General features: G+C 39.6%; 1 protein-coding gene across 1 annotated transcript; it reads right to left on the reverse strand.

Moving 5' to 3' along the window:
• Nucleotides 1-251: 251 nt before the first annotated feature.
• chfr (checkpoint with forkhead and ring finger domains, E3 ubiquitin protein ligase) lies at nucleotides 252-17,906 on the reverse strand. The gene is made up of 18 exons (XM_038273585.1): nucleotides 17,776-17,906; nucleotides 16,963-17,083; nucleotides 13,331-13,430; nucleotides 12,657-12,766; nucleotides 12,510-12,569; nucleotides 12,240-12,422; nucleotides 10,856-10,930; nucleotides 10,563-10,722; nucleotides 10,303-10,457; nucleotides 10,023-10,185; nucleotides 8,411-8,616; nucleotides 7,174-7,293; nucleotides 6,929-7,012; nucleotides 2,912-2,982; nucleotides 2,640-2,727; nucleotides 890-997; nucleotides 741-813; nucleotides 252-533 (listed from the first exon to the last, which is right to left on the reverse strand). Exons 2-18 carry the CDS (start codon nucleotides 17,066-17,068, stop codon nucleotides 491-493), a joined length of 1,905 nt encoding a protein of 634 aa, XP_038129513.1. The 5' UTR covers nucleotides 17,069-17,083; nucleotides 17,776-17,906; the 3' UTR covers nucleotides 252-490.
• Nucleotides 17,907-26,864: the final 8,958 nt, after the last annotated feature.

Raw genomic sequence — 26,864 nt, forward strand, 5'->3', positions numbered from 1 at the left:
ATCGATATGACTTTTTTTTTTTAGCTTTTTAGAGGGAGACTGCACACATGCATACATGGCTGTATTCCATACAGAAGCAGACTGGCTAGCATGCTCCTAAAAAAGAAAGTTTTTTTTTGTTACAAAGGATGATGGCGACATTAAAAAGGACATTTACCACCTAAATCAATTATTACTTTAACAAAGTTGATTATTCTGAGCAACACTACAAACCAGTAACTTAAAGGATCAACAGTTTGTCCAACATGCTCTTTATAGCTCATTATCTAGGCTGTGCATAGATTCTGTTCTCCTGAGGTCTGGGAGAACGTGGTCGTCATTGGAAACGGACACTGATTGTTAATATGTGCATTATGGTAATTGCATAAGGCAGCTGTCTACAACAGACAGAGGATAGCAAATATCATTTGTATTACGATCGTGTTTCACAAGTGCATGATTTATATACATTTGAGACAGTTTGGGAGAAGAACCAACACATGCAGCTCCTTCAGCTCTTGAAACGTGTCTGTTCACAAATATGGTTGAATTTCCTAAAGTTAGAAAAGAAAGAATTAGCTTTTTATGCAAACGGGCAAGAAAAAAATCTCACACAGAGCCTCAAGGGGAAGAGGCTGTTTATACAAGGTCTCCCTCTAGTGGTAAAACATATATAAACAGTTTATAACTAATCTAAAGATAAGACATAAAGAGGTGAAACTTCTAGTTTTTTTTTTTCTTCATTATGTGAAAGAACTTACACTGCATGATGCGCCTTGACCTGTGTGCGACAGTTGCGCCCCCAGTAACAGTCAGGACGAGACGTGACAGAAGCTGAGGATAAATAAACGCTATTGTAACAAAAGATGGATAAGATTGTAAAGAAACAGCTGCAGTGAATTCTCCTGACCTGGCAGTTCGGATCGAGGGATACTCTGGCGGTACTTGTAGGCCAGCTCTTTGAAGGAATGCAGACCGCAGCAGGAGCAGACGATTGTGTTTGCAGAGATGCGGCAATCTGAAAGAGATCCGGCCTCGTCAACAAGAGAACCGCCACGTGTTCCGCCCCAGCAAAACATTTGCTTTAAAAAGCCTTCGTTACTTTTCACATTTAGTCGCTTTACATAAACTATTTTATTGGGATTTTAAGTGACAAACCAACATGTTAAATATAGAGTTAGTATAAAGCAGCGCTTATTTCAAATCAGGGAGAAAAAGAAAAATGAGATTTTTATCAACTGTCCAAAAGTCACAGATTTGGAGATCTAGAAAGTGGATTCTTATGGTTCCCCATAAAAAAAAAAACCTTTAGATCATCAGAGTAGATGGAGAAAATAAAGTTTTTGTCGCAAATCTTAGCTGAACCAAACTCTGGACCTTAACAAGGTTATTTTAACACATACATATTCTTCGATTTAATGCATTGCATTGCTCAACGGGCGAATGTTTAGGATCCTCAAGTGTTAAAATTTCTGCTGAATTTAACAGGTTTTAACTTGTTAAACCATTTTATTGTAGCTCCATCCATCTCAGCTTCAAGTCCAACGTCTTCATCACTGCTGAAGAAGAGCATCCCCCCACACCATGATGCTGCCACCGCCGTGTTTTGTCTTGGCCTGGTCAGAGATGGAGCGTTTACTCCAGACATAGCGTTGAGCCAGGCGTAGACTGCCATATTTTCAATGGTTGCACGCAGCTACAGTTCAAACTGTACGAACGCTACGAAATCGCAGAGTTTAAAAATTCACAGCTCACAATGTATGTTTTCACACTTCTCTGATGTGATCTACCTGCTCACACCCTTCGTCCAAAAACCACGTCTGACTCAGCGCCAAGAAATGGCGCTGGTCGGACTCATCAATCTGGAAGAAGAAGAACTCCCTTGTTTGCGCATGCGCAGTGCAAGAGGTTCTGGTAAATTGGTTCGTAGACGCTTGTAGCTCTGCTTTAACAAGAATTTGCCCAAAAACTCCTTACGACGGCCGATTATATTTCAATCATGTTTGATTTTCTCCTGACCGCACGATTCCTGATCGGGAGAGGGTAGTGAGAGGCTGATTGCCCCTCGTTACCCCCTGTGCACTACATGACGCACAACGAGGCTGAAACTCGGCCTGAAAAATTCTCGCACGACTGGAAAATCGGCCCAAAAAGGAAAAAAAAAAAAAACGTATAGTGTATGCCCGGCTTTAGGCAAGCAGACCAAAACCTTCCCATTGTAATCTTACCTGACAATTTTTACTAAATGTTACATTTAGTAAAAAGCAAGAGAACGGATTTCAGCATCACTCTGAAACAATCAAATCTTGACAAGTTGTCTCCTTCAAACTAATCCATAACAGGACTGAGGTTTCTCTCTGTCTTTACACTGCTTGATCTCTAACCAACAGAAAATCTGGATTTATTCTGGGATTGAACACATGAGGACTCTTTTTACAAATTATGTGACTTCTGACTGATTTCAGTTTAGGATTGAAGGAGGCATGGAATACTTTTTAAAATTTTATATTTTCCCCCCCATTTCACAAATGTTCAATACCTTGTGCTGATCTATCAGAAAACATTGCAGTTAGAGGCTCGGATGGGACGACCGCAGAGCATTGTGGATGTTTAAAAGGTTTGGTGTGAAAGTGGTTAGAGTATTTCCTCTGGGATCTCACCTGTCAGCAGATACTTTCCCTCCTGTAAGCTTTGCAAAGACTCCTGGAGGAGATCTTTCCATGTCTTCCCTTTAGCAGAAAGGTAGTTCTAATGGAAATGGGAAAACAAATAAAAAAATAAAATAATGTGCAGATATGAGCTTCTATTCTGCTATTGTTTCTCATAAAGATTAGCATTTGAAAATTATGTTTTATTTTCCACACTAATTAAATAAATTCTAAATTTCAGCCAATTCACATGGCATGAACAGAAACGATAAGGAGTTACCTACCCGTAGAACCTCCGATTCATAGTTATTGCTGTTCAGCACACCGTCCAGACATTTGTCAGTCAGATTAAGCTCTGGAAAAATTTAAGTGATGTTTCATTGATCAAGAAACAGCAAAGAATGAGAAAATATCCTGAGATAAATGGTGAAAACCTGGGCAGCAATGATGTGAGACTGTAAAGTTTTTGCATTAATTTGGTGGCAAGCAGAGACAACATATTTCTAATTCATTTAATGTGTAGATAAGCTGCTGGACCAAAGACACTGAAAAAGGCAACAGTAGATTTAATTCTCCAATAAATGTTGGCATTATATAACGACTGAGTGAATCTACAATTGAGGCATTAATAGCTGTAAAGAAAGACAAATTACCAATGGAAAAATATGATTTATGCTGATAACAGGAAAAAAAAGTCCATTGTCTTATTTTAAATACATAATATCTAAATATCTTATTTTCAGAGTAAAATCATAATTTCCTTAGCGGATTTTCTTACCTGCACAAATAAAGGGTCAGTATAATTATTTCTAGAAATTTTAATTTGGAGATTATCACCTGGGTGGGTCCCCCCATGCTGGTGGTTGCCATTGTCCAAACTTTAATAACAGCCCAGTCAGCATGATTTATAACATTTCCAGGACATGTGCTTTTGGATATCTGGGTCTCACATCTCCTCTATCAGATTGGGCCCCCTAAAGGGTGAGTTACAGGCAAAGAAATGATAGCTCCGCCTAACACGCATCAGACCTACTTTTTGACAGCATAGCTAGAGCAGCAAAGATGCTTCAGCCGTGCATCAGAACTAAACTTGTACAAGCATAAAAAATGAAGCAGCACGCAAGTTTTTGCTGCTCTTACTGCTTGCTGTGTGAACGTAGCATAAGGGACACCTGCTGCTCTGGTTCTCTGTTTTCTGTCCCTGTCATCTCATACAGGTGTGGAATCAGACTTCTAGAAGTTACTAATTATATTTTGTTTTGTCCATTTTGCTTTTTTGTTTCATTTTCTCTTTTTCTCTCTCCCCTTAGTTTTTATCCCCCTTCTTTCTCACCTCCATTGTATATGATTTTACTACCTAAATAATTTTAAATAAAGTTGCCATAAGCAGACCATCTCGGTCATAATGGCTTGTGAAAGTAAATCTGTTGGGCTACCAGCTAGCTAAACAGACAAAACAGGCAAAACAGGACACACACAAAAATAAATAAAATTTTATTTTTTAGATGAAGTTTTTAAGTGTAATACTAAACTAATGTTTTAAGATTGTATGCGCTGACAGAAAACACCAAAGGTGAATCATCAGTTCGACCAATTTCATATTTTCACTTAACAATAGTTTAGAAATTAGTCTGATTTAAGCTCTAGTTGCAGTAAGACAGGATAACAGCTTTCATCTGTTAGATCAAGCGTCAGTAACCCCGTCTTCAGGCTCACGTCACTTTAAAAAACAATGAGCTCTTCCATTATCAATGCTCTAGACCAGAAGATACCAAGTAAAAATCAGCGGGGTCCAAATAAAGAAGATCATCAACCAGTAAAGGTCCGGAGACATTTTTAATTATATTCTGTTACTTTAAACAGAATTTAACACTGTAATAAAATTACGTTTTTATGCCTCCATGTTATACATTGAATGTTTAGATAAAAAAAAAAAAGTAAAATTTTTCCATTTTAAAATCTAAAGTGCTTTTGAAGTAAAGAACATCGACCAGTTCACTATATAGACAATTATCTGATTCACAGATTCTATAAAACACCTGAACTGGCTGTTTTTTTTCCTGGTTTAATGAGAGCAGTGGGCTTTATGCTGTCCTGCAAGGCTTTAAACCTGGGTTTTAAAGGTACACTATGCAACCAGTGTTGATTTTCCAGCGAGGCTCCCCCCAGAGGGCGAAAGTAAAAGTGCACTGTCGTAAATATGCTCAGCTGTTCTCCTGGTTTCTCCGTCAAGCCAGGCGCGGTTGTTTTGAGCTTAGCAGCGAATGACTAATGCTGCGTTCACACTGGACGTAGTTGGCGCGACAGAAGCAGCGAGTTTACATGCAAAGTCAATGGTTGACACGCGTCAAGGCGCAGCAAAAGGTCCCGCGGCGCGTTTTGAGCACCAGGCGCAGCACGTCTGAGCAGCTGAAGCAGCGCGTCGGGTGCGCAGGGAGAGAGACACAGCGCTGATGATCAATCCTCCTAAACAGTTTATTGACGCCTAAATTAACTTAAAATGCAGAAATCTGCCGGCAGAATATGCAGTTTGGATTATTTAGATGAAAAACACCTACCAGCTGCCGCGGTGAACCGCTGCTGATGAAGGGATCCATACTGTCGGCGCATCCCTGGTATGTGGGGGTCTGAGCGGCTCCGACAGAAAAAATATTGAAGGCAGGATAATAATCTGAATGAACTGACTGCACTGATTACGTTTTCAGGTGTATTTTCTCACTTAAACACATATTAAAACTACTTTATTCCCACTGATCACAGCAAATATAGCTGCAAGGCAGAGAAAGGATAGTGAAGCTCCGCCCAATGCGCCTCAGACACACTTTTGCACCGGGCAGCCAGAGCAGCAAAGCTGCTTCAGCCGCGCGTTAGAACTAACTGGTACAAGCAGCAAAAATGAAGCAGCAGACGCGATTTTGCTGCTTTTGCTGCGTGAACGTAGCATAACTGCACAAACATTGCCACTGTGCTAGCAACGAGAATGCTTTTAACTGGGGGCGTGTAGCAGTTCTCGCCGTAAAGCAAGACTGACTCTCACGAGACTTCTGAGCCTGTGGGTGCGGGTCGGTGCTCCTGCAGTTGCAAGTGCAGTATTTCCCCCACAGACCACCAGGGCGGCCGAGAATACCTTTGTTCAACCTGAAATGACTCATTTAATCATCCATAACGTTATGGAACACATTAATTAACTGAAAAATGTTGCATAGTGTGCCTTTAATGGAATCCTGGTTCACAGCAGCAGGTTGAGCCAAACATACTCAAAATGTGCAGGGCCATCTTTGAAGACATCATTTCACTTTTCTGTCACCAGTTCACCGCAGTTCTTCCAGCAGTCCATGCTTTCTCAGCTTTCTTTTTCTCATCTTCTCCTTCTTTCCCATCGCCCTGCTTGCCACAGGTTTGCCTGCTGTGTCTAAAAGTAGCAGCAGCAGCAACCCAGACTGACAGCAGCTCATTGGAAAATTTGCATAACGTGTAGCCTGGTCCAGGATGCTCCCGAAGGCGTTACCATATTAACAGGAGAAGTGGCGCAAGTGAATTTAGACAGTGCCGTCGGAAAACATGCTGTACTTTATAAATATTTTAAATCAGGCTGGGTCTGGATAAGCCAGCAGGTGGGTCCGGACCCGGACCGCTAATCTCTGACCTCTGCTCTAAATTTTCAATATATGTATAAGACCAAGTGCAAATTAAGACAAGCTTTTATTGTTTCCCAGGTATTGTTTCAGTTGTTCACTGAAAAAAGGGTGGAAAAAATACTCTATTTCTGTCTAACTGCACTGCAGTGGGAGCTCGAGAAAAATGTATCTCAGCAGCGACGCTTTAGGTGCTTTAGGTGAGTTTTTACTGACAGGCATGCCATATATGTGGATGTTTAATAGTTAAACTGGGCCTTCACACAGTAACTTTATATCCTCATAGTATTAAACTATCCTATAGATTTGAATTCATTTTTGAGCATGAGTTTTTAGCCCATACTTTACATTTCTGTTGCCCGTTTGTGCCAACAGGAGCAATAATGACTCATGAAAACTCATGAAGAAAACAGGAGTCAGATCATCAGAAGTAAAAGCTCGTTCTATTCAATACGTTCCCAGTGCGGATAACTAAACTCATCAGGAAGGAGAAAAAATGTCCAAACGCTAAAGCTAAACATTAGCGGTGAGGGCCTGCCTACGCCTCAACAGGTAAGTCAGGTGGAGAAGCATCTATTAAAGCTTCTTTATCTCTGTGATTAGTTTCATGTAACAGAAGTAGAAATGAGAGCTTTAAAGTAATCCAGAAATGGACATTATACAAACCACTGAATGGAGCCAAGCAGCCATGACAGCCGATCCTCTGGCAGCCCCAGTACATATGACAGAACGGCCGCTGGCACAGCATACCTGACAACACACGAGGCCTCTTAAACATACTGAGCTTCTACTATAATTATTAATACCTCAAAAAAGTGATATGAGTGTGTAATAATAATTCAACATCCCCTGTGTCGTTAAAATGCACAACTACACATCATTGGGGGGGAACAGGTGAAAGGACAGCTCACATTGTTGCGTGACGACCTGCTGCTGGTTGTTTAGCTCGGCCCGTCTGTCCGGCATCGGCTGAAGGCAGCAGGTACAGATGAGGTGGCAGCCCTGAGGGGGGCAGCAGTAATCCTGTGGCGCTGCGGGGTAAAGGGAAGCGGAGAGGAATCAGACACCTAATACACAGCTGATAAATAGAAAAAACTTTGGTCTTTACTAAAAGTCGTAGGGAAGCGGCTGATACAACCGTTGCAGTTCCAAATTCTCCTGAGTGGTGCCCGACTTTACACGAGTGAATAAAGTGAATGTGATTGGGCGTTTATCAGGAGCAATATCAGGATTGCTGTGGCGGGAGGTTCGCAAGCAAGTTTGGTTGTGGCCGGTTTCTTGAAAGCATCTTGCTAACCAGTTAGCAACTCAGTGCTAGTAGGTTCCCAATGGGAAATTCCATTGGGACCAAGTAGCACTAAATTGGTGACTTGGAAACGACACTGTCAAGGAACGCTATGGACAGCAGAAACATGCAAGAGCAGGAGAGTTTAGTGTCGGAGGTCGTGGAGGAGTCTCCTCTGTCATACATTTTTTATTTAGAGGAGGAAAACGGGGAGGAAGATGTTGTGGAAGAGGACGGCAGAAGCTTGGTTTGGTGTAGAAGGCTTCCAGCCGTACATGTTTGAGCCCTTGCCTCACAACGCTGCCAGTTCTGTTAGCTCTACGCCTGCCGAAGACAGACGTCCATCCTTGTGACGGAACTCAATGGGAAAGGAAATGAATCTTATTTCAACTGTTGCGTATATTAGCTGCGACATATGAATCAAGATGCTATGACTGAAAATAATTTGACTGACAGATAACCTGAGCATATGATTGGCCAAATTTAGATGCACAAGCTGACATATAACTAACTGGCCTGCATTAGATAAATAAAAAAAAAAAAATCCTGTCTTAAAATCTTATTTTTTTTTTCAACATAAATTTTCAAAATTTTGGAACAATATCGTCTGATAAAGAGTACATTTATATACATGTTTAAGCCAGAATAATTTTTGATCATTTAAATATGAATTCCCTGTGACTTTAAATAAACATGGTATGCAAGACAATTTGGAAAAGGAGATAAACACATTTAGCAACTAATTCAATAATATCAGTCACAATATTTTAGCTTCATCAGTAATAATGATTGAATTTCTGCTTTAAATAAGTGATTAGACAGATTTCAGTTTCCATGCAGCCCTAAGTCAAGTCTGCACTCACCATGAGCTGAGAGCGGATCAGAGGACGTGGAGGGCTGCTCCCCTGCTGGCTTTGCCGCCCCATCTTCACACGCAGGTTTGGGTGGAGGCAGTACAGTTGGCAGAGTTGAAAGACCAGTGAACCAAAAGTTTGAACCCGAAGCAAACAGAACTTGGCCCATATCCCTCATGTGGCCCGGGCACTGCCGGCACAACACGAGAGGCTGACTGCAGACAAAAAGCACAAAATGAAAAACATCAGAGCTGATAACCACCGGGACCAGCAAGGGTTACAAAAACCAGGCATCTGTGGTGCTGAAAAATTTGTAGCTTTCTTTATACACTATATTGCCAAAAGTATTTGCTCACCTGCCTTGACTCACATATGAGCTTAAGTGACATCCCGTTCCTAATCCATAGGGTTCAATATGACGTCGGTCCACCCTTTGCAGCTAGAACAGCTTCAACTCTTCTGGGAAGGCTGTCCACAAGGTTTAGGAGTGTGTTTATGGGAATTTTTGACCATTCTTCCAGAAGCGCATTTGTGAGGTCGCACACTGATGTTGGACGAGAAGGCCTGGCTCTCAGTCTCCGCTCTAATTCATCCCAAAGGTGTTCTATCGGGTTGAGGTCAGGACTCTGTGCAGGCCAGTCAAGTTCATCCACACCAGACTCTGTCATCCATGTCTTTATGGACCTTGCTTTGTGCACTGGTGCACAGTCATGTTGGAAGAGGAAGGGGCCAGCTCCAAACTGTTCCCACAAAGTTGGGAGCATGGAATTGTCCAAAATGTCTTGGTATGCTGAAGCATTCAGAGTTCCTTTCACTGGAACTAAGGGGCCAAGCCCAGCTCCTGAAAAACAACCCCACACCATAATCCCCCCTCCACCAAACTTTACACTTGGCACAATGCAGTCAGACAAGTACCGTTCTCCTGGCAACCGCCAAACCCAGACCCGTCCATCAGATTGCCAGATGGAGAAGCGCGATTCGTCACTCCAGAGAACGCGTCTCCACTGCTCTAGAGTCCAGTGGCGGCGTGCTTTACACCACCGCATCCGACGCTTTGCATTGCACTTGGTGATGTATGGCTTGGATGCAGCTGCTCGCCCATGGAAACCCATTCCATGAAGCTCTCTGCGCACTGTTCTTGAGCTACATGAAGTTTGGAGGTCTGTAGTGATTGACTCTGCAGAAAGTTGGCGACCTCTTCGCACTATGCGCGTCAGCATCCGCTGACCCCGCTCCGTCAGTTTACGTGGCCTACCACTTCGTGGCTGAGTTGCTGTCGTTCCCAAACACTTCCATTTTCTTATAATACAGCTGACAGTTGACTGTGGAATATTTAGGAGCGAGGAAATTTCACGACTGGATTTGTTGCACAGGTGGCATCCTATCACAGTTCCACGCTGGAATTCACTGAGCTCCTGAGAGCGACCCATTCTTTCACAAATGTTTGTAAAAACAGTCTGCATGCCTAGGTGCTTGAATTTATACACCTGTGGCCATGGAAGTGATTGGAACACCTGATTCCAATAATTTGGATGGGTGAGCAAATACTTTTGGCAATATAGTGTATATCATATTGTTATATTCCTATGTTGCACCTTTTTGGTTTGATGACTTGATTTACCTAATGTCTGAAGAGTCGCTGTCATTGTCAGAGAGTTCAAAGAGGTAATCTGAACTGCCCTCCTCATCAGAGAAGGAACGTTCAACTTTAGGTTGCAACATGTCCTGAGTTATTTTGTTCCGGCTGTCCATGCTCTTCAGGTCCTCCTCACTGCGACACTTCTCTGTGGGACAGAAACAGGGACGCTTCGGTTTAAACCAAAGGACTCTGTGAAAGCTGACTTAGAAGCATTTCGATCTCTGAGGGATCGTGTCTCCATCATGTGTGCTTGTGAGCAAACCTGGATGCTGGATGAGGTAGGCCTCCACCAGATTGTTTAGGATGTGGTTTTTACAAATCCTCTCCACGGGGCAGCGGCAGGTGGGACACAGCGAGGAGCGTTCCATCCAACCAGAGTAGCAGGCGGCACAGAAAGCATGCATACAAGGCTGCAAGCTGGAGGCCCAAAAGGAGAAATGCAACATTCACACGTATGCACAGACATGTAGAACAAGAAAAAACATTCAAGCATCAATCCTGGATCTACTCCTAACTTCCCACCTGATGCAGTCATGCAGTAGGTCCTGGCAAATAACACATGTCAGGGACTCCTCCATTTTGTCCGTTTTCGTCTCTTCCACATGCGGTTTGGACAGAAGGCCTCCCTCAGCGGCTCCTGCAGTCTCTGTACTGCTTCCTGTACCCAGATCTGAGCCTGGACCTGGAAATAGAACAATTCTGTTCGTCATTATTCACTGAGTCTGACATTGACTTTAAAGATAAGGATAAAATGAAAAAGACGATCCGGAACTAACACAGGCTAAAATAAAATAAGTTGGAGCTCAAACACAAACCATCTGTTCTTCTCCTTTTGCATTCTGGCTCCAGGTAGTCTGTGTGCTTTTGTACGGCAGAGGCTGCATCCTTGTCTTCACCCGATGAGGTGGAGGGACAAAAAAACACTCATTAGAAGCACAAATTTCAAGTTTTATGTTGTGATATTATGTGATAAAACAGTGACTGATGTGAAGTGGCAGCATTATGATGTGGGGAGGATTTTGTTTTTCCAGCTGGAACAAGAATGTTTGTCATGAGTTAAAAGGATGATAGAACAAGCTAAACTTTAGGGGGGAAATGAAAATTTGAGCTTTTAATTGCATCAGTTTATAGAAATATTTAGGGTTGAAAAAATTCATTGTGATTAATTGATTATTGAAATAATCATCAACTAATTTATTAATCAATTAATCGTTAACCGGCGTATAGAGCCTTTAAAACATGCTTTTAGCTGACAGAGCAGCCCACTTTGAGCAGTGATTATACCAAGATTGTAGAAAAACTATATATACATTTTGCATTTAAGATTAAAAAAACCTTTTCGTCTGTCAACATGCTCCATCTAGAACTCAGTTGAAAAATTTTTTGTTTCACCTGGTTTAATTTCAGACAAAAAAGTCTTCTATAAGGAACCTTTGGCTATCAGATTGTTCGTCAAATAAAAAAAAAAAAAATCAACAGATTAATCGATTTGCAAAAAAAACAACTTAGTTGCAGCCCTAGAAATATAATTAATTAATAATTAATATTACAAATCCCTGCGAAGAACACAATATTTATTTGCAGCAGTAGTCTAAGTATGCTGCACTTTGTCAGTAGTTTATGCAGCCGGTTGGATGGAGAAAACACGTCACCCAGACTGCCGTCCCAACGATTCTAGCGTTAAAAGAGTAGAATGATCAAGAAACATGTGGATTTATCACCAGATATATCATCATCACACTTACTTTCAACAAGATGTAAAAATAGAAAATTGATACATTTTTGTAAAGCACTTTACCTGCGATGTGCAGGAAGACTAGAACAGGGTTTATGCAGAAATTAACAAATCTAATTCAATGCTTTTTAATGCCCTTAGAAATAATTTTAACACCATCAACAATGGTCAATTTCTAGCTTTTTCTGCGCCTCAAGTTTTTTTTCTGAAGCTTCTCAGAAGCAGCTCCGTTCAAACACGCCGAACCAGTTATATCTGATTAAATAATTTTTATAAACTTTTTTTTTTTCAAATAAAGCATTTTAAATGCCACAATAATCACATTTGATGAACTTTAATGCCAATTAAGGCCTTAATTTAAAAAATAATAAATCAATGACTTTTAATGATTTTTAATGACCCACGGAAACCCTGTAGAATCTAGCAGAGCAATGCACGGTTTAAACTAACTAAAGAAAACGTACCAAAAGCTGAAGGGGGGCCAACCAATGAGGGGTTCTCAATGCAGTAGTGGGATGCTGAGGTTGAAGGCTGAGGTTCCTCCTGAGATGGATCCAGAGGAGCTTTTGTGAGCATTACAGGTTCCACAGAGAGGGACATCTCTGACGTCAGAACAGGAGAGACACTGTAGGCTGGTCTCTCTATGTCTGGAGTGGGTTAGAAGATTAACATATAAAAGAGTAACAGCACATGATGTGATTAATGAGCCGTTTCTAGGTTATCTAAATACTCACTGTGACTGTCCTCTGGGAGAGCTTCCTCCATGGTTAAAGAGTGGTAAACGTAGGCAATGTCTACAGAGGGACAAAACCTGATCAGCGTCTTTCACATCAACATTTTTATATCAATAAATCAGCATCGGGTTACTCTGAAGTTCTTACTGTGTTCTGGTTCACTCTTCCTGTACACAAAGTAGATGACATCACCATTCTGCAGAACGTCAGTCTGCTTCTTCACCACTTTGGACGAGTTGATCACTGTGCCGTTAGTGCTGCACAAAGATTCCAACATATAGACACAAATATTTTCTTTCATTTAGAAAGCAAAATGTGGATTCAAATAAAAAGGACACATCACATTTATTATTTTCACTTTACTTAGGCAAATAAGGGCGACAGAGTTTAGGAAAAGTTCTGAGTTATTTCAATTGTTGACTGTTAATTGCCAATATTGGGCTCTACTGGTATAATTATGGAGTGAATTTTATTCCATTATTAAAAAAAGCCAAAAAATAAAACCAATAAAAACATTTACTGAAATTGAAATTTGAAAAAAAAACAAAACAAAACAACACTGTGTTAAGATGAAACTTTGAGAAACTATATATATATATATATATATATATATATATATATATATATATATATATATATATACACACACACACACACCAGTATATATATATACATACATACATACACACACACACACACACACACACACACACCCACACACACATATATATATCTATAAAATGAGTTCCAGAGTTGTATTTATGTGTATATTATGTTCATAATAAACAAATGAAGCAAGATGAATACTTCAGGTACCGTACCTGGTGTCTTCAAGCCAAACCCGCCCTGAGTGTTCATCTTTCACTATCTTGCAGTGTTCCCCTGAGACAAGTTTATTGGCTGGAAACGACAGATAGCACCCTGGAAAACATATAAACAAGAGCTTCACTAGTTTCATGTAAGACTATTTACTTTGAATAAACAACAAAACAAAAATGTTAAAATATTCACTTTGTTCTGCCTCTAGATTTCATTTTACCATTAAACAATAATTGATACTATAAGCGTTATAGAAACTAAGGACGGAGTAGGGCTGTAAATCACTCCCATCATGGCAATTTGATTCAGTATAAATTTCCTGACCCAACGATTCGATTATTTTTGATACTCAAGAACACACCACGATACGATACAATTCGATTAATTGGTTAATTCTTTTTTTTACCTTACAGGCTAGACAATATTTCAAGTTTGAAATAAATCAAGGAAAGCTGTAATATCGTTATGCCTTTTATTTGAGAAACAAAAGCAAATAACAGAAGTAGGAAGCGAGGTAGGAGGGCAAAATAGGTTTAGCTCCACCGCAGCACGGGAGTCAGAATTACATCCAGGAGCAAATGGATAAAAATAGACTGGAGGAAGAAAAAAAAAAAAATGAATCGAAAAACTTGAGTAGGCCTGTCATGATAACAAATATTGCTAAACGATTGTCTCAAAAATTATTGCGATAAACGATAATATTGTTTGAAGACCTTTTTACACTGATTTAATGGAAATGACGTAATAATGCATGCGATTTCCTGACAAAGATAAACACACTATTTTCAACAGAACACTTAACACTGGAACTGGTTAACAAAATAAAATCAAATGGACTCTCAGTCTCTGTTAACTAAGAATACACTTGAATAAAAACTAAATACAAGATAAAACCACGATGGAAATAAAAACTACATTCAACCAAAAGATTACATATAATGAAATCTGTATATCATTAGATTTTAAGACAGATAGGCAAAACTGCCATTTTATTAAAAAGTTAAGCCTTTTCTTCCAGCGTCATCAATAGAAAGAGAAAAACACAGGCAGAGACGATATAGCCGATATATTAAATGACGTGGATAGTTTTTATTTATCGTGCGATTAATTGATTTATTGATTATCACGACAGGCCTACTCTTGAGGACATTTCGATGCATCGGATCATCGGCTGTTGGATCGATGCATCCATACAAAACGATCATTATTTACACCCCTAGGACCGATGCAGGTTTTTTAATGCTGATTACTTTGACTTCAGTCCAACCAATCCAAGATACAGGTGCTGGTCATAAAATTAGAATATCATGAAAAAGTAGATTGATTTCAGTAATTCCATTTAAAAAGTGAAACTTGTATATTATATTCATACATTACATACAAACTCATATATTTCAGATGTTTATTTTGTTTAATTTTGATGATTACAAATGACAACAAATGAAAATCTCAAATTCATCATATCAGAAAATTAGAATATTACTGAAGACCAATAAAAACAAAGGATTTATAGAAATGTTGGCCAACTGAAAAGTATGAACATGAAAAGTATGAGCATGTACAGCACTCAGTATTTAGTTGGGCCTCCTTTGGCCTGTATTACTGCAGCAATGCGGCGTGGCATGGAGTCGATCAGTCTGTGGCACTGCTCAGGTGTTATGATAGCCCAGGTTGCTCTAATAGTGGCTTTTAGCTCTTCTGAATTGTTGGGTCTGGTGTATTGCATCTTCTTCTTCACAATACCCCATAGATTTTCTATGGGGTTAAGGTCAGGAGAGTTTGCTGGCCAATTAAGAACAGGGATACCATGGTCCTTCAACCAGGTACTGGTAGCTTTGGCACTGTGTGCAGGTGCCAAGTCCTGTTGGAAAATGAAATCTGCATCTCCAAAAAGTTGGTCAGCTGCAGGAAGCATGAAGTGCTCTAAAACTTCCTGGTATGTGGCTGCGTTGACCCTGGACCTCAGAAAACACAATGGACCAACACCAGCAGATGACATGGCACCCCAAACCATCACTGACTGTGGAAACTTTACACTGGACTTCAAGCAACGTGGATGAAGTGCCTCTCTTCTTTTCCTCCAGACTCTGGGACTTTGATTTCCAAAGGAAATGCGAAATTTACTTTCATCAGAGAACATGACTTTGGACCACTCACCAGCAGTCCAGTCCTGTTTCTCTTTAGCCCAGGCAAGACGCTTCTGACGCTGTCTGTGGTTCAAGAGTGGCTTGACACAAGGAATGCGACAGCAGAAACCCATGTCTTTCATACGTCTGTGTGTGGTGGTTCTTGAAGCACTCACTCCAGCTGCAGTCCACTCTTTGTGAATCTCCCCCACATTTTTGAAGGGGTTTTGTTTCACAATCCTCTCCAGGGTGCGGTTATCTCTCTTGCTTGTACACTTTTTTCGACCACATCTTTTCCTTCCCTTCGCCTCTCTATTAATGTGCTTGGACACTGAGCTCTGTGAACAGCCAGCCTCTTTAGCGATGACCTTTTGTGTCTTGCCCTTCTTGTGCAAGGTGTCGATGGTCGTCTTTTGGACAACTGTCAAGTCAGCAGTCTTCCCCATGATTGTGTAGCCTATAGAACTAGACTGAAAGACCATTTAAAGGCTTTTGCAGGTGGTTTGAGTTAATTAGCTGATTAGAGTGTGGCACCAGGGGCCATCAATTTTGAACCTTTTCACAATATTCTAATTTTCTGATATGATGAATTTGAGATTTTCATTTGTTGTCATTTGTAATCATCAAAATTAAACAAAATAAACATCTGAAATATATGAGTTTGTATGTAATGTATGAATATAATATACAAGTTTCACTTTTTAAATGGAATTACTGAAATCAATCTACTTTTTCATGATATTCTAATTTTATGACCAGCACCTGTATGTGCTGCAATTTTTTTAAGCTAATATTGCTCTTTATCCCTCCATTTTCAGGTTCGAATAGACACAGAAATATATTATAAGATAAGTCTTGATTCAAACAATAGAGAAATGATAGTAGAAATAGCGGCATGATCGGCATGGCTGCTGAATGCACCAATGAATCAGCAAAGGCATGCATTTATCTGTCTATACATGAAATATAAGAAATGCTAACACCAGCCCATACTGCTGATGTATCCATCCAACCTTGCACCTAAAATTAAGCTACCATGATGCGTTTGAATCTAATCACCCAGACAGAGACAGTGAGTAATTTACTAAGCTGTGCAAACCCCAATGGCTTTGCATTGTAAAAAAAAAAAAAAAAAAAAAAAAGTAGATTCCCATAAACTCTTAACAACAAAGCACACACAGGGGGATGTATAGCCCTAACCACCTCTAAAGCAAAACCCATACAAAAAAACCTCTACTTAATATTCTGCACGCATGTTGTCAATAGGAATCTTTTGTTCTCATCACAAGGGGCTGTCTAAGTTTGGGGCACTAAAGGAGGCTTTGTGTTTTCAAGGGGGAGGTTATAAAGGCTCCAGACATTGGCAGAAACATCTGATGTCTCCCCTTAAAAGGATTTTTTTATTAGTAAGATCATTTTAAAAACTGGGATAAACACTCAGTAAGTCCCAGCATAAGATAGAAATAAAATATTTTTTTGGTGTGTATTTGTTTGAAACCTTTTCCTACCTTTTTTTCTGCCGACTGTGCATTCCTTAGTGAAAAGCAGAATAGTTTCACTTGAGTCCACTTTGACGAGCTTCCCCCATGGCCGAGCATTGCTGTAATTGTCCATGTCCACAATGGCTGTCTGTGGGAAATGATCAGAGAACAAGTTTAAACATGCAGCTGATTTACTATCATTTATGTGTCTAATTGTTTCAATGGGAGCTTAGCAAAAAATAAAACAGAAAGCAAAAATAAAATAGGTCCATCAAACTGGGATCAGGTACTAAATACTGAGTATATCTCTGCTTTCTAAGTCATTCTCTCCTGAACAAAACCTGCTGGTTATTTTAGTCAAATTTAGACTAGTAAACTGTTTTCTTTAGTAAAAACAAAACAAAGTGGCCAGTTAAAAAAAAAAACAAAAAACTAAACAAACTCCAGGGTTGGTGCTATGCAAACATAAGAGTCCTCAAACAAGAATGATCCAATGCTTACCTGAAACACAAATAAAAACAAGATGGTTAAGGTCCTATTATTTTGAGAGAAAGCTAAAAGGTAAACATGTCTGAGATTAGCTTAACATTTTATTAGCGCTTGTTTTCTTTGTAACAAACTGAAATAAAGTCATAATTGCCGCAGCTGTCTAATACCATCCCTTTAAAGTTTGAAAAGCGCAGTTAATGAAACCCTCTCAAGTCTTTAATGATAAACACAAAGCCAACTGCTGACTGCTAGCGTTAGCATCCGTGTTCGGGTTAAAACCAGATCGGAACAGTCCTCTCAGACAAATAACTCGATACCGTGGCACATTACATCTCACTGTTTTTATTTTACCTTTAACCGCTTAGAGTGTTCTCCCAGCAGCTGAGCATTAAACAAGTTATCCTCCTCATTATCCGACTAGCTGGAAAACAAGGAGCACTTCCGGGCACCATGAACAGCCGTCAGCTGTAGGAGGAGGGGCGCGCGCGAGACGGCTAAAAGTAAAGTACGGCAAGCTATTGTTTGATTTAAACAAGAAACTCGCAACATAAGATGTAGTATCTATAATTTTAAATGTAGTGGTAACACAATTGTACAGATTAAAATATGTCCTCTGTTTGCCATCATTCATTAAAGATAACAGCAATTTTTGCCCTTACTTGTCAAAATACCAGACTTTAAATGAAAATTGGCTTCTTACTCATTGGGGTGTCACTGCAACATAATAAATAAATAAATAAATAAATAAATAAATAAATAACATATTATTTCACATAAGAATTATCCTAATTTTTATGATATATTATATTTAGGTTATCCCCAAATCCTCTTCATGTTTTTGGCTTTTAATCTAAAATCAACAACAAACCAGCAACCATTTCTCACATCATCCTTTTAAGGAGAGGTATTATATTCACATTTTCTATTTATTTGTAGTGATCCACAAAATTGCTACAAATAAACTTAAAACCATAGAATAGAATAGAATATATTGGAGGATGTTCTTTTTCTAGGTGGATCATCTAAATAAATGGCCCTCCTAATTGTCAATCATTCTGGTGGTATCTTTACGTAAGACCGTCCTACATGCTCGTCCCCATTTTAACTTACAGGTGGTGAGTCTGACATAGTAGAAAAATTGCAAATCTTCTTTTGGAAAGTAGGCTTGTATGAGCGATAAAAACAGAAACTTTTAAACAGAGCGTGCACGAGGAGAAATGGGCTTGTGAATGCTCCTGCACGTGTTTAATAGGCTTTCCCTCTAAGGAGCGAATACAGGGTTGTTTGCGAAAATCCTCCACAATACTTTTAAAATATCTATAATTCTATTGTTAATATTAATGATTCTTATCTTACTCAGTGAAAAGAAAAACATAAATTTTTAAAAATAAATGTAATTTCAGATGGACATCTTAGTTATTCTTGGGTTATACTCCTAAAAAATCCCAGGTATGCTAAAAACTGTCCATCAGAGCAAGTATCTCTGGTGTCCTTAGTGCTTCAATGAATCATGTTAACCAAATCTTACATACAAACCAAATGCTATAACAAAGTCTCCACAGAATATAAGTTTAAAAGGCCACTTAGCTAGAACAAAACTGCAAATAATCAATACCTGACGGGGTGCACTGTATGTTTCTGGTAACTGGTGAGGCGAAAAACCTGTCTTTAAAACTGAAGAAAATTGTTGCAAAGGTGTTTTTTTCCTTACTGCTACTCAGTTAAAGGTCATTTCAACTTTGTGAAATACAGTATCACTTAAACATTGCTTCTCTAATGCTAGAAAAGCCATTGTTTAGTAATGTTTTGCTGTGGAGCGTTAACAGCTGCAGTCATTAAACAGGGGCTAGGGACAAAAAAAACCCTGATCATTAAAACCTGGAATGTTTGTTTTTCTTTCTGATTATCAATAACCTTATACGGTCACATTATTTTCAGATTTCCAATACATAATGTCAACCCTGCAAGTCCTCTATCCATTTTCTCATTTGCTGGGTTGTCAGGCTGCTACTTTCACGTTAAAATGATACGTTTTATTACTAACTTTTTTTGCAGTTGTAATTGTTTTTCAGATTTGCTCACCATTCAAGTGTACATTGGCTGAAACTACACTCTGCAACTGATTCTGAACCCTCGCTGCTGCACGTCTGTCCTTATGCACACAAACTGAGCAGGGCTGAACAACTCACTGCATCCTTTTGGACATTATTGACACGTTTTACAGCATCAGTTAGCATCTAGACAATTCTGTCTTCTTCCTGTAATTCAAAGAGTATAAAACGAATGTGAACGAAGTGAAATTGTGTTTATTACTACTATCATCAAACAGTTTAACTTCCAACATGATCTTCTTAGTGACTCTACACTGCAAAAATGACCTAGAAATAAGTAGAAATCTTTAAATTAAGTGTGTTTATCCTTAATTTGAGTAGGTAAATAAGATGATATGTAAATGGAATTCGATTTTTTACTCTTAAAACAGGAAAAATAGATAATATGCACTTGAAATAAGACAATACAATTATTTTTTTCTTATTTTAAAAGTAAATTGTTTTGTTCCATTGTCAAAGTGTCTCACTTAAGTCCTCAATTCAAGAAAAAAATGCACTTATTTTAAGAAAAAAAATTACATATTTAGATCTACTTTTTTTGCAGTTTAAAACAATATAACTTAATGTCCTTCTTGTCATTGCAGCAAATGCAAATAGGAAGGATTTCCTACTGGTGAAATCTACATTTAGATAGATTCTAGAAGACAAAATCTTCTCTTACTTGTTTGCACTAGCTGACAGTGTTGAGGTCAAAAGGCTTCCTGTACTTGGTTGCAGGCTGGAGCCTGGCAGTTGAGCCCAACAGCAACGCTACCTCAGTTCAGGAAAATACGCCCCGAATTGTAAAATAATTGTCAAAAAGTAGATGGTGTAACAGGAACTTATTTGCTGTTTTAGGAAATCTTGTAATCTATCTCTTCTGTTTAGCTGTAACTTTTCTTTTAATGTAATAAATGACATGCCAGCTCAGACTTCGCCCGGCCAAACAAGATCTGCATCAGGTGTTGGGGAACCAGAGCACCTTGATGTCTAATGGGCTACTGGAACAAACATATATATGTGCTTCATATTACCAATTAACACACAAAGAGATAATATTTGAGCTGATTTTGTATGACTGCTCTAAAATTCCTTCAAATGGGTCCTGAAAATCTCAACTAAACTAATCTGTAAAATATATAGTCATAAATTTTGATAAATATTTAATAAAAAAAAAAGATGAATTAGGCAGGTTTTAAGCTCCAACCACAACGAGAGTCATATGGTTTTCTTTTCTCAAATGGGCCAGGTTTGCAAAGTTAGAGATGTTGGCAGGACGAAGCTCCTTCATAAAGTCCAGCAGCTCCCTTTCAGGGCTGCTTCTGTCATCCATCATCTGGTTAATGATTACATCCAGGTGCAGCCAAATTTCAGGCCTGTCTTCCTCTAGGTACATCGGGGAATTCCTGAAAAACCTCAGGTGCTGCAAGGTAGATTGTGAAAAATATGCAGTCATGAAGATGAAAAGCAGAGACATGCTGTCCACTTCCATCACACATTACAGCGAACTAATATTGGCTCCAACACAGTCTCTGTCTTGATTCAGCTAAGGTCACCCAAAGCACAGAGGGCAACAGAGGTTCTACTGGCAGGAAAATAGCATCTTCATCATATTATTCTTTATTCCAAGGGAAATCACAGTTGTACATATGAGCATCTTGAGGTTCATCTGTCAGAGTCTCTATGGATTACAGCTCATCAGTGCAGCTGGAGATCTCATTCTTTAGTATCTGTGTTCCTCCATTCCCAAACTACATCTCTAATCTGCTAAATAAAACAATTCCAGATGCAAAAAAAAATAAAGATCCGTCTTCTCTTGGATGAAGCAATTCTGTAATTCTTTGCAAAGGTTTTACAGCATGCAGCTATTAAACACATTGATTGGTAACAGCCTGAAACTCCTGATGTAAAGCAGAAATTGTCATTCTCTAAATACTTAAATTTAAAAGGAGAAATGTCATATTATCAGACCAGAATTATTGATTGCACATTTTTCTTCACCAAGTTAAACTTACTTTTGACTGGTCTTTGAAAACAGTGCCTTGTAAACACTTTTAGAGCCCTTTAAAATGTTTCCCATTGCAATTGTCTTTTTTCAACAGCACAATGTAGGGGGGGAAAAAAAGGATTCATTGTCTTTTGGAGATGTTTTACAAGTAAAAACATCTGAATTCAGTGCCATGTAGACACACCATTTGCCCTGTTTATGGCTGCAAACAACTTTGTACATCTACAAACTGAGGAAAATATTGTTCTGTACAAATTACAAAAGTTTAGTCAGAGTGGTTTGGATATCAATATTAAGACCTCTTTTAGGTTCGAACTTCGACTTAGCCCATTCTAATCAATCCAGGTGATGTACTCTAGCTCTGGAAAAGATTAGACTTAGACTTAAACAACTTTTATTATCTTGTTGTATCCACCGAGTGTATACGGAATCAAATTTCCTGTTGGATTAATTGTACAAGTTATTCTACTTTAATCATATTATACTTATACATTCATATTTACACATTTGCATATTCCTGTATACTTGTATTACACAAAGTGTTGAAATGTTTCACTTGCTGTCTTTCTAATGCTTGTTATTAGTGTGTGCAGGAAGCAAGGTCAGGAGAATGGAGGATTGCACGTACTGGCACCGGATGAGGAGTGAAGCACTCCTTATCTCATGATATTGTATGATGTGATGCAGAACTTCTGGTACCGACTGGGTTTCAACCCCTCCCTTTAGCAGTCGGAACCAACATTGTAGCCAGGGCGTTTCCTTTAATAAAGGCTTGTGAGGGCAGAGCTGTTTCAGAGTGGTTTGGAGAATTGTAACTGAACAGTCTCTGATCACTCTCCTTGCAAGTAAATCATACTAAAATTCTCTGTGTCTTTATTTTACAGGTTACTGCATAAAATGTTTGGTGTTTAAACCTAACATTAATTGGTCCTTCGAGCCGGATTGCAAGATACCCGACGACCCCCAGCAGGTGAGTGAGATCCAGATAAGCCTGCGGCCGCAGCAAAGAGACCCTTTACGGGACTGGTCTCTCCCTTACAGGCTGGGGTCCGACGGTTGAAGCATTTCGAGGACGCAGAGAATTGTGAGTAGTTTTTCTTTTAATAAGGAGTGAGTGAATTATTGGAAGAAAAATATATAAAAATATAAAAAATTTATAAAAATATAATAATATAAAAAAAAAAAAAGATAGAAGTGAAGGGCGTGGGGTCACGAGATTCCCCTTTTGAAGTCCTCTCAGCGTGGGGTCACGAGATTCGCCTTTTGTACTAAAACCCTGACAATTCTAGACTCTATCAGGTAAAACAGAAATTTTAAAACAGTTAAAGTCCGCGGGAGGGCAGGCTCCCCTAGTTTGTAAGGGAAGGCTCCCTGAGTTGTAAACTAGTTAAATTCTGCATAGGATAGCGGCGTCCTCTGTGTTTAAAATAAAGTAAAAGTTAACTGCGCAGTGTGTATGTGAGTGTGTGTGTGTGTGAAAGGAAATATAGATATCACTAGATATCTGTATTTCATACCAAAAAGACAAGGGTTAAATGGTGAGCTTTTGTGGATGTTTGTAGACAAGAAAACTCCACCTGTAAAGGTTGAAGTGAGTTTTACCACAAAAAGTAGTTGATCACCATCTTGTCTGAAGCCCCAGTGTTTAGAACACGACAGGTGTTGAAAACCCACTGGGCCCAAATTTAGTTCAAAATGGGAAAAGGGCAAAGTAAAGAAAAACAGAAATTATTAGAGAAACTCCAGTGCAAAGATTGGAAAGCAGTCGAAAATGATGACCCATTAGCGGTAGAGCCATTGTGTCACTGGATAAAAAACTACGGTTTTAATGGCAAATTGAGCACCACAAACATAAAAGATTTGCAACAAAAAATAAAAACAAAAAGCAAAAATAAAGACACTTTGATGGCAAAAGAAGGTTACATGCAAACCATGGTCTGGATGAAATTGGCAGGTCAGAGAGAAGAGGGAGAGCGCAGAGCTAAGAGAGAGAGGGGGGAGAGACAAAGAAAAGAGAAAGAAGAGGAAGATAGGGAAAGTGAAGAAAGAAAAAAGCAAAAGGAAAGATCAGTTATGTTTCATAGAAAGGAGGATGATGAGTACGCAGGGCCTTATTCTAACCTGATACATCAAATACACAATCTCCCATCTATGGGAGATGTTGTTGCTGCAGCCGATCCCTCAGCTCCCCCGCCCACGGGGGATCCTCCACGATATACTCCCCCACAGCATTTACTCCCTCCAGAAGGATCATTGAACACAGCCCCTCCTCAAGCAGCTTCTCCACAAGCTGATACCTCCCAGGGATATATTACTAGGTCCAAAGGTTCTGTAGGGGATTGGTCAAAAACTTTAGCGACAACATTTAATGACATTCTGTCTCCACGGGCACCCCGAGTGATGCCTGTGAACCTGGAAGGTGAAGGAGCAGTCCTCACGCTTCCTTTAATAGAATTACCAAACCCCTTAGCAGGCCAGGTTGAGGGGAATGCCCAACAACCAGCCACAGTAATGGTATACAGAACCTGGACACAGGAAGATGTTAGAAAAGCAGTAGAAGGAATTCCCCCTCCAAAGGAGGATGTGGAAGAATGCATAATTCAAATGGAGAATCTGAGAAGATCTTACCATTTGAATGGTGCGGAGGTTCAGCAAGTCTGGATGTGCCAATTAGGATCAGAATGGCACCATGTTAAAGGGGATTTTGTGCCAACTACAAACCAAGAACCCCTTATCCCTTTGCAACCAGACTCCCGAGACTTAAAAACAGCTGTAGAGCATCTGATTAATCGTGTCAGGGCCAGGTATCAGAAGAAAGCAAATTACACAGAAATAGGGAGATGCACACAGAAGCGGGACGAGCCTTTTGATGAATACAGGGTAAGGATGGAAAAGATATTTAGAGCACATAGTGGACTGCTCTTTGATGACAATGATGAGGGGCCATTTAAACAGCAGCTGAAGAATGCACTACACGCAGGGTCATTACCAGAAATCAAAGGATGGGTTGAGCGCCACTACATAAACATGAGTGGTGGAACGCTCCAAACCTATATAAATCACGCCCTGCATGCAGAGAAAGTCATAAAAAGTAAAAAGAATCACAATAAAGAATCCACTGTGTTTTATCAGGAGGAAGAGGACACTGTGTTTTATCAGCAGTCCAGAGGTAGGGGCCGAGGCAGAGGCCGAGGCCGTGGAAGGGGAAGAGGTTTTGGATCACGCTCAACTGATAATTCCACAGCGTGTTGGTCATGTGGGAAAGAAGGCCACATGGCTAGACATTGTCGAAGCAACCCACACAATGCAGGAAGCTCAGAATGACTAGATAAGCAGCCATTCTCTATTAAAGAAATGGAGGATGAAAATATGGATGTCTTAAACCTAGAAGATTTGTTTTTTAAAAGAAAAATATAGACCAGAAATAGTTCTGATGGTCCAGGGCACTCCTGTTAAATTTTGTGTGATACCTGCAGAATCACAATAAAAGAACCCATACCCTTGCACATACCCATCGTAAAGATGATTTACCTGTAGGTCCATATTCAGCATTATTACAGCAAGCACAAGCAGCTTTACAGCAAGACCCAAATGAACTTGGTGCTGCTGCTGCTTCTGCTTCAGCCCCAGTCTTGCCAGCTCCTAAAGTTGAGAATCTACCGGCTTATTCTCCTACGCCCAGCACCTCCACAAGGGTTACCCGTTCTGGGGGACCTGTGGGGGCTTGGTCAAAAGATATGGGGGGAGGCTTAATCTCCCCACAGCCAGCCCCTGAACCCAAACCCGAAACTGAGGTGTTTCCTTTAATTGAGCTGCCCAATCCTTTGGCGGGTCAGGGGCCAGCTGAAAATCCATTTTTTCCTGTCATGATGGTCTATAGGCAGGGGCGGATTTGGGAAATTTGGGGCCCTGGGCATGGACGGGAAGGGGGCCCCCTGACAAGAAAACCTATAAAACAGACCCATTCTACAGATAGAGAAATGTTAATAGAATAGACATTCATTATTTGTTCTAGGTTTAGTCCCTCTCTTCTTGTCCCTTTTTCCTCTCTATTTTATCAGCCTTCTGATGGCATTTTAGCAAAAGCATTTTTATCAAAAACATAATTAATATGCACAAATAAGGATTAGTTGTATTAACTATACATGTGAATAGCACCCCAACAGTTTTCCTGTGTGACAGTGGTGCATGCAGAACAACTGTTAAACAACAAATTGCAGGTGCTGGCCAAGGACCTGAGACTGTCATAGTCCGATCAGCTCAAGGTCATTTAAAGGCTGTGCAGGAGATCCAGCATGTGTGGTTGAGAGACCCTGAAGGACTCTCCTGCCGGCTGTCTGTACTGACTTTACCTGAATGTCCAGTTAACCTCTTAGGCAGGGATGCTCTAGCCATGCTTTGCTTAGATAGAGGCTGGGCATCCCACATTACCATTACACTCTGGACTTTCCCAACAAACCTCCTTTAAACATCGGAGAAGCGCTGCTTCAGGAGGGAAGACAGTCTGTTAGAATTGTACAGCAGTCCATGGACCCGAATGACCTACATATTACCATGTGGTACGAAGACTCTCCAGGTCCTGATAAAGACTATAAAAAACTTAATTGGATAAATAATAAATAAAAAAAAATTAAAAAAAAGGGGCGCTGCAATGAAGGATGGCACCCGAGGGCGTAGGTTTGATTTGAATTTTGGAAGGGACACTATTGGTCTGGTGTCATTGGTGCTATGCATTATGCATGCCTTTCTTTTTTTTTATGCTTGATATGAGCATCAGTACTGATGAGAGGAATTCATTGTTTAAAGAGAAAAGGAGCATTTTGCTACATTAATAAACATTTTTAAGCACTACACTAACTAGAAGCTGTTTATCAATGTTGGAGTATCACCGGCTCTGATGAATGTGGAATTAGAACTGTTTTCCACTTTGTAAATGATTTTAATTGAACAACTGAGACAGACGGTAAATACAGTACTTTCTTCTGAATATATAGAATCGTGCAGAGTTAAACCCCACTCTTATATTTTTACCTACTATGCTTCATTAAAAATAATAACTTCACTATGAAAGTTGAACATCTGGGCTGTAGTTACTCTGTGTTGCCCATCTCATGTATTTTATCTGTGGCTGAAAACATGAATCATATTAATTGATTATTTGCATATTCGTAAACAAATTTAGTGATTCATCATTAAATGGAGTATAGAGACTCTAACACATAATATACATGTAAAATCTGGCTTTCCCCGACAGAGTAACCCACTTGGATCAGTAATCATACCAAAACTGTAAAATAAATTTATAAACATTTTGCAAATACGATTATAAAATGTTTTTGTCT

Source organism: Cyprinodon tularosa, unplaced genomic scaffold, assembly GCF_016077235.1.
Source record: "Cyprinodon tularosa strain WSP-4 unplaced genomic scaffold, ASM1607723v1 ctg88, whole genome shotgun sequence".
NCBI lineage: Eukaryota > Metazoa > Chordata > Actinopteri > Cyprinodontiformes > Cyprinodontidae > Cyprinodon > Cyprinodon tularosa.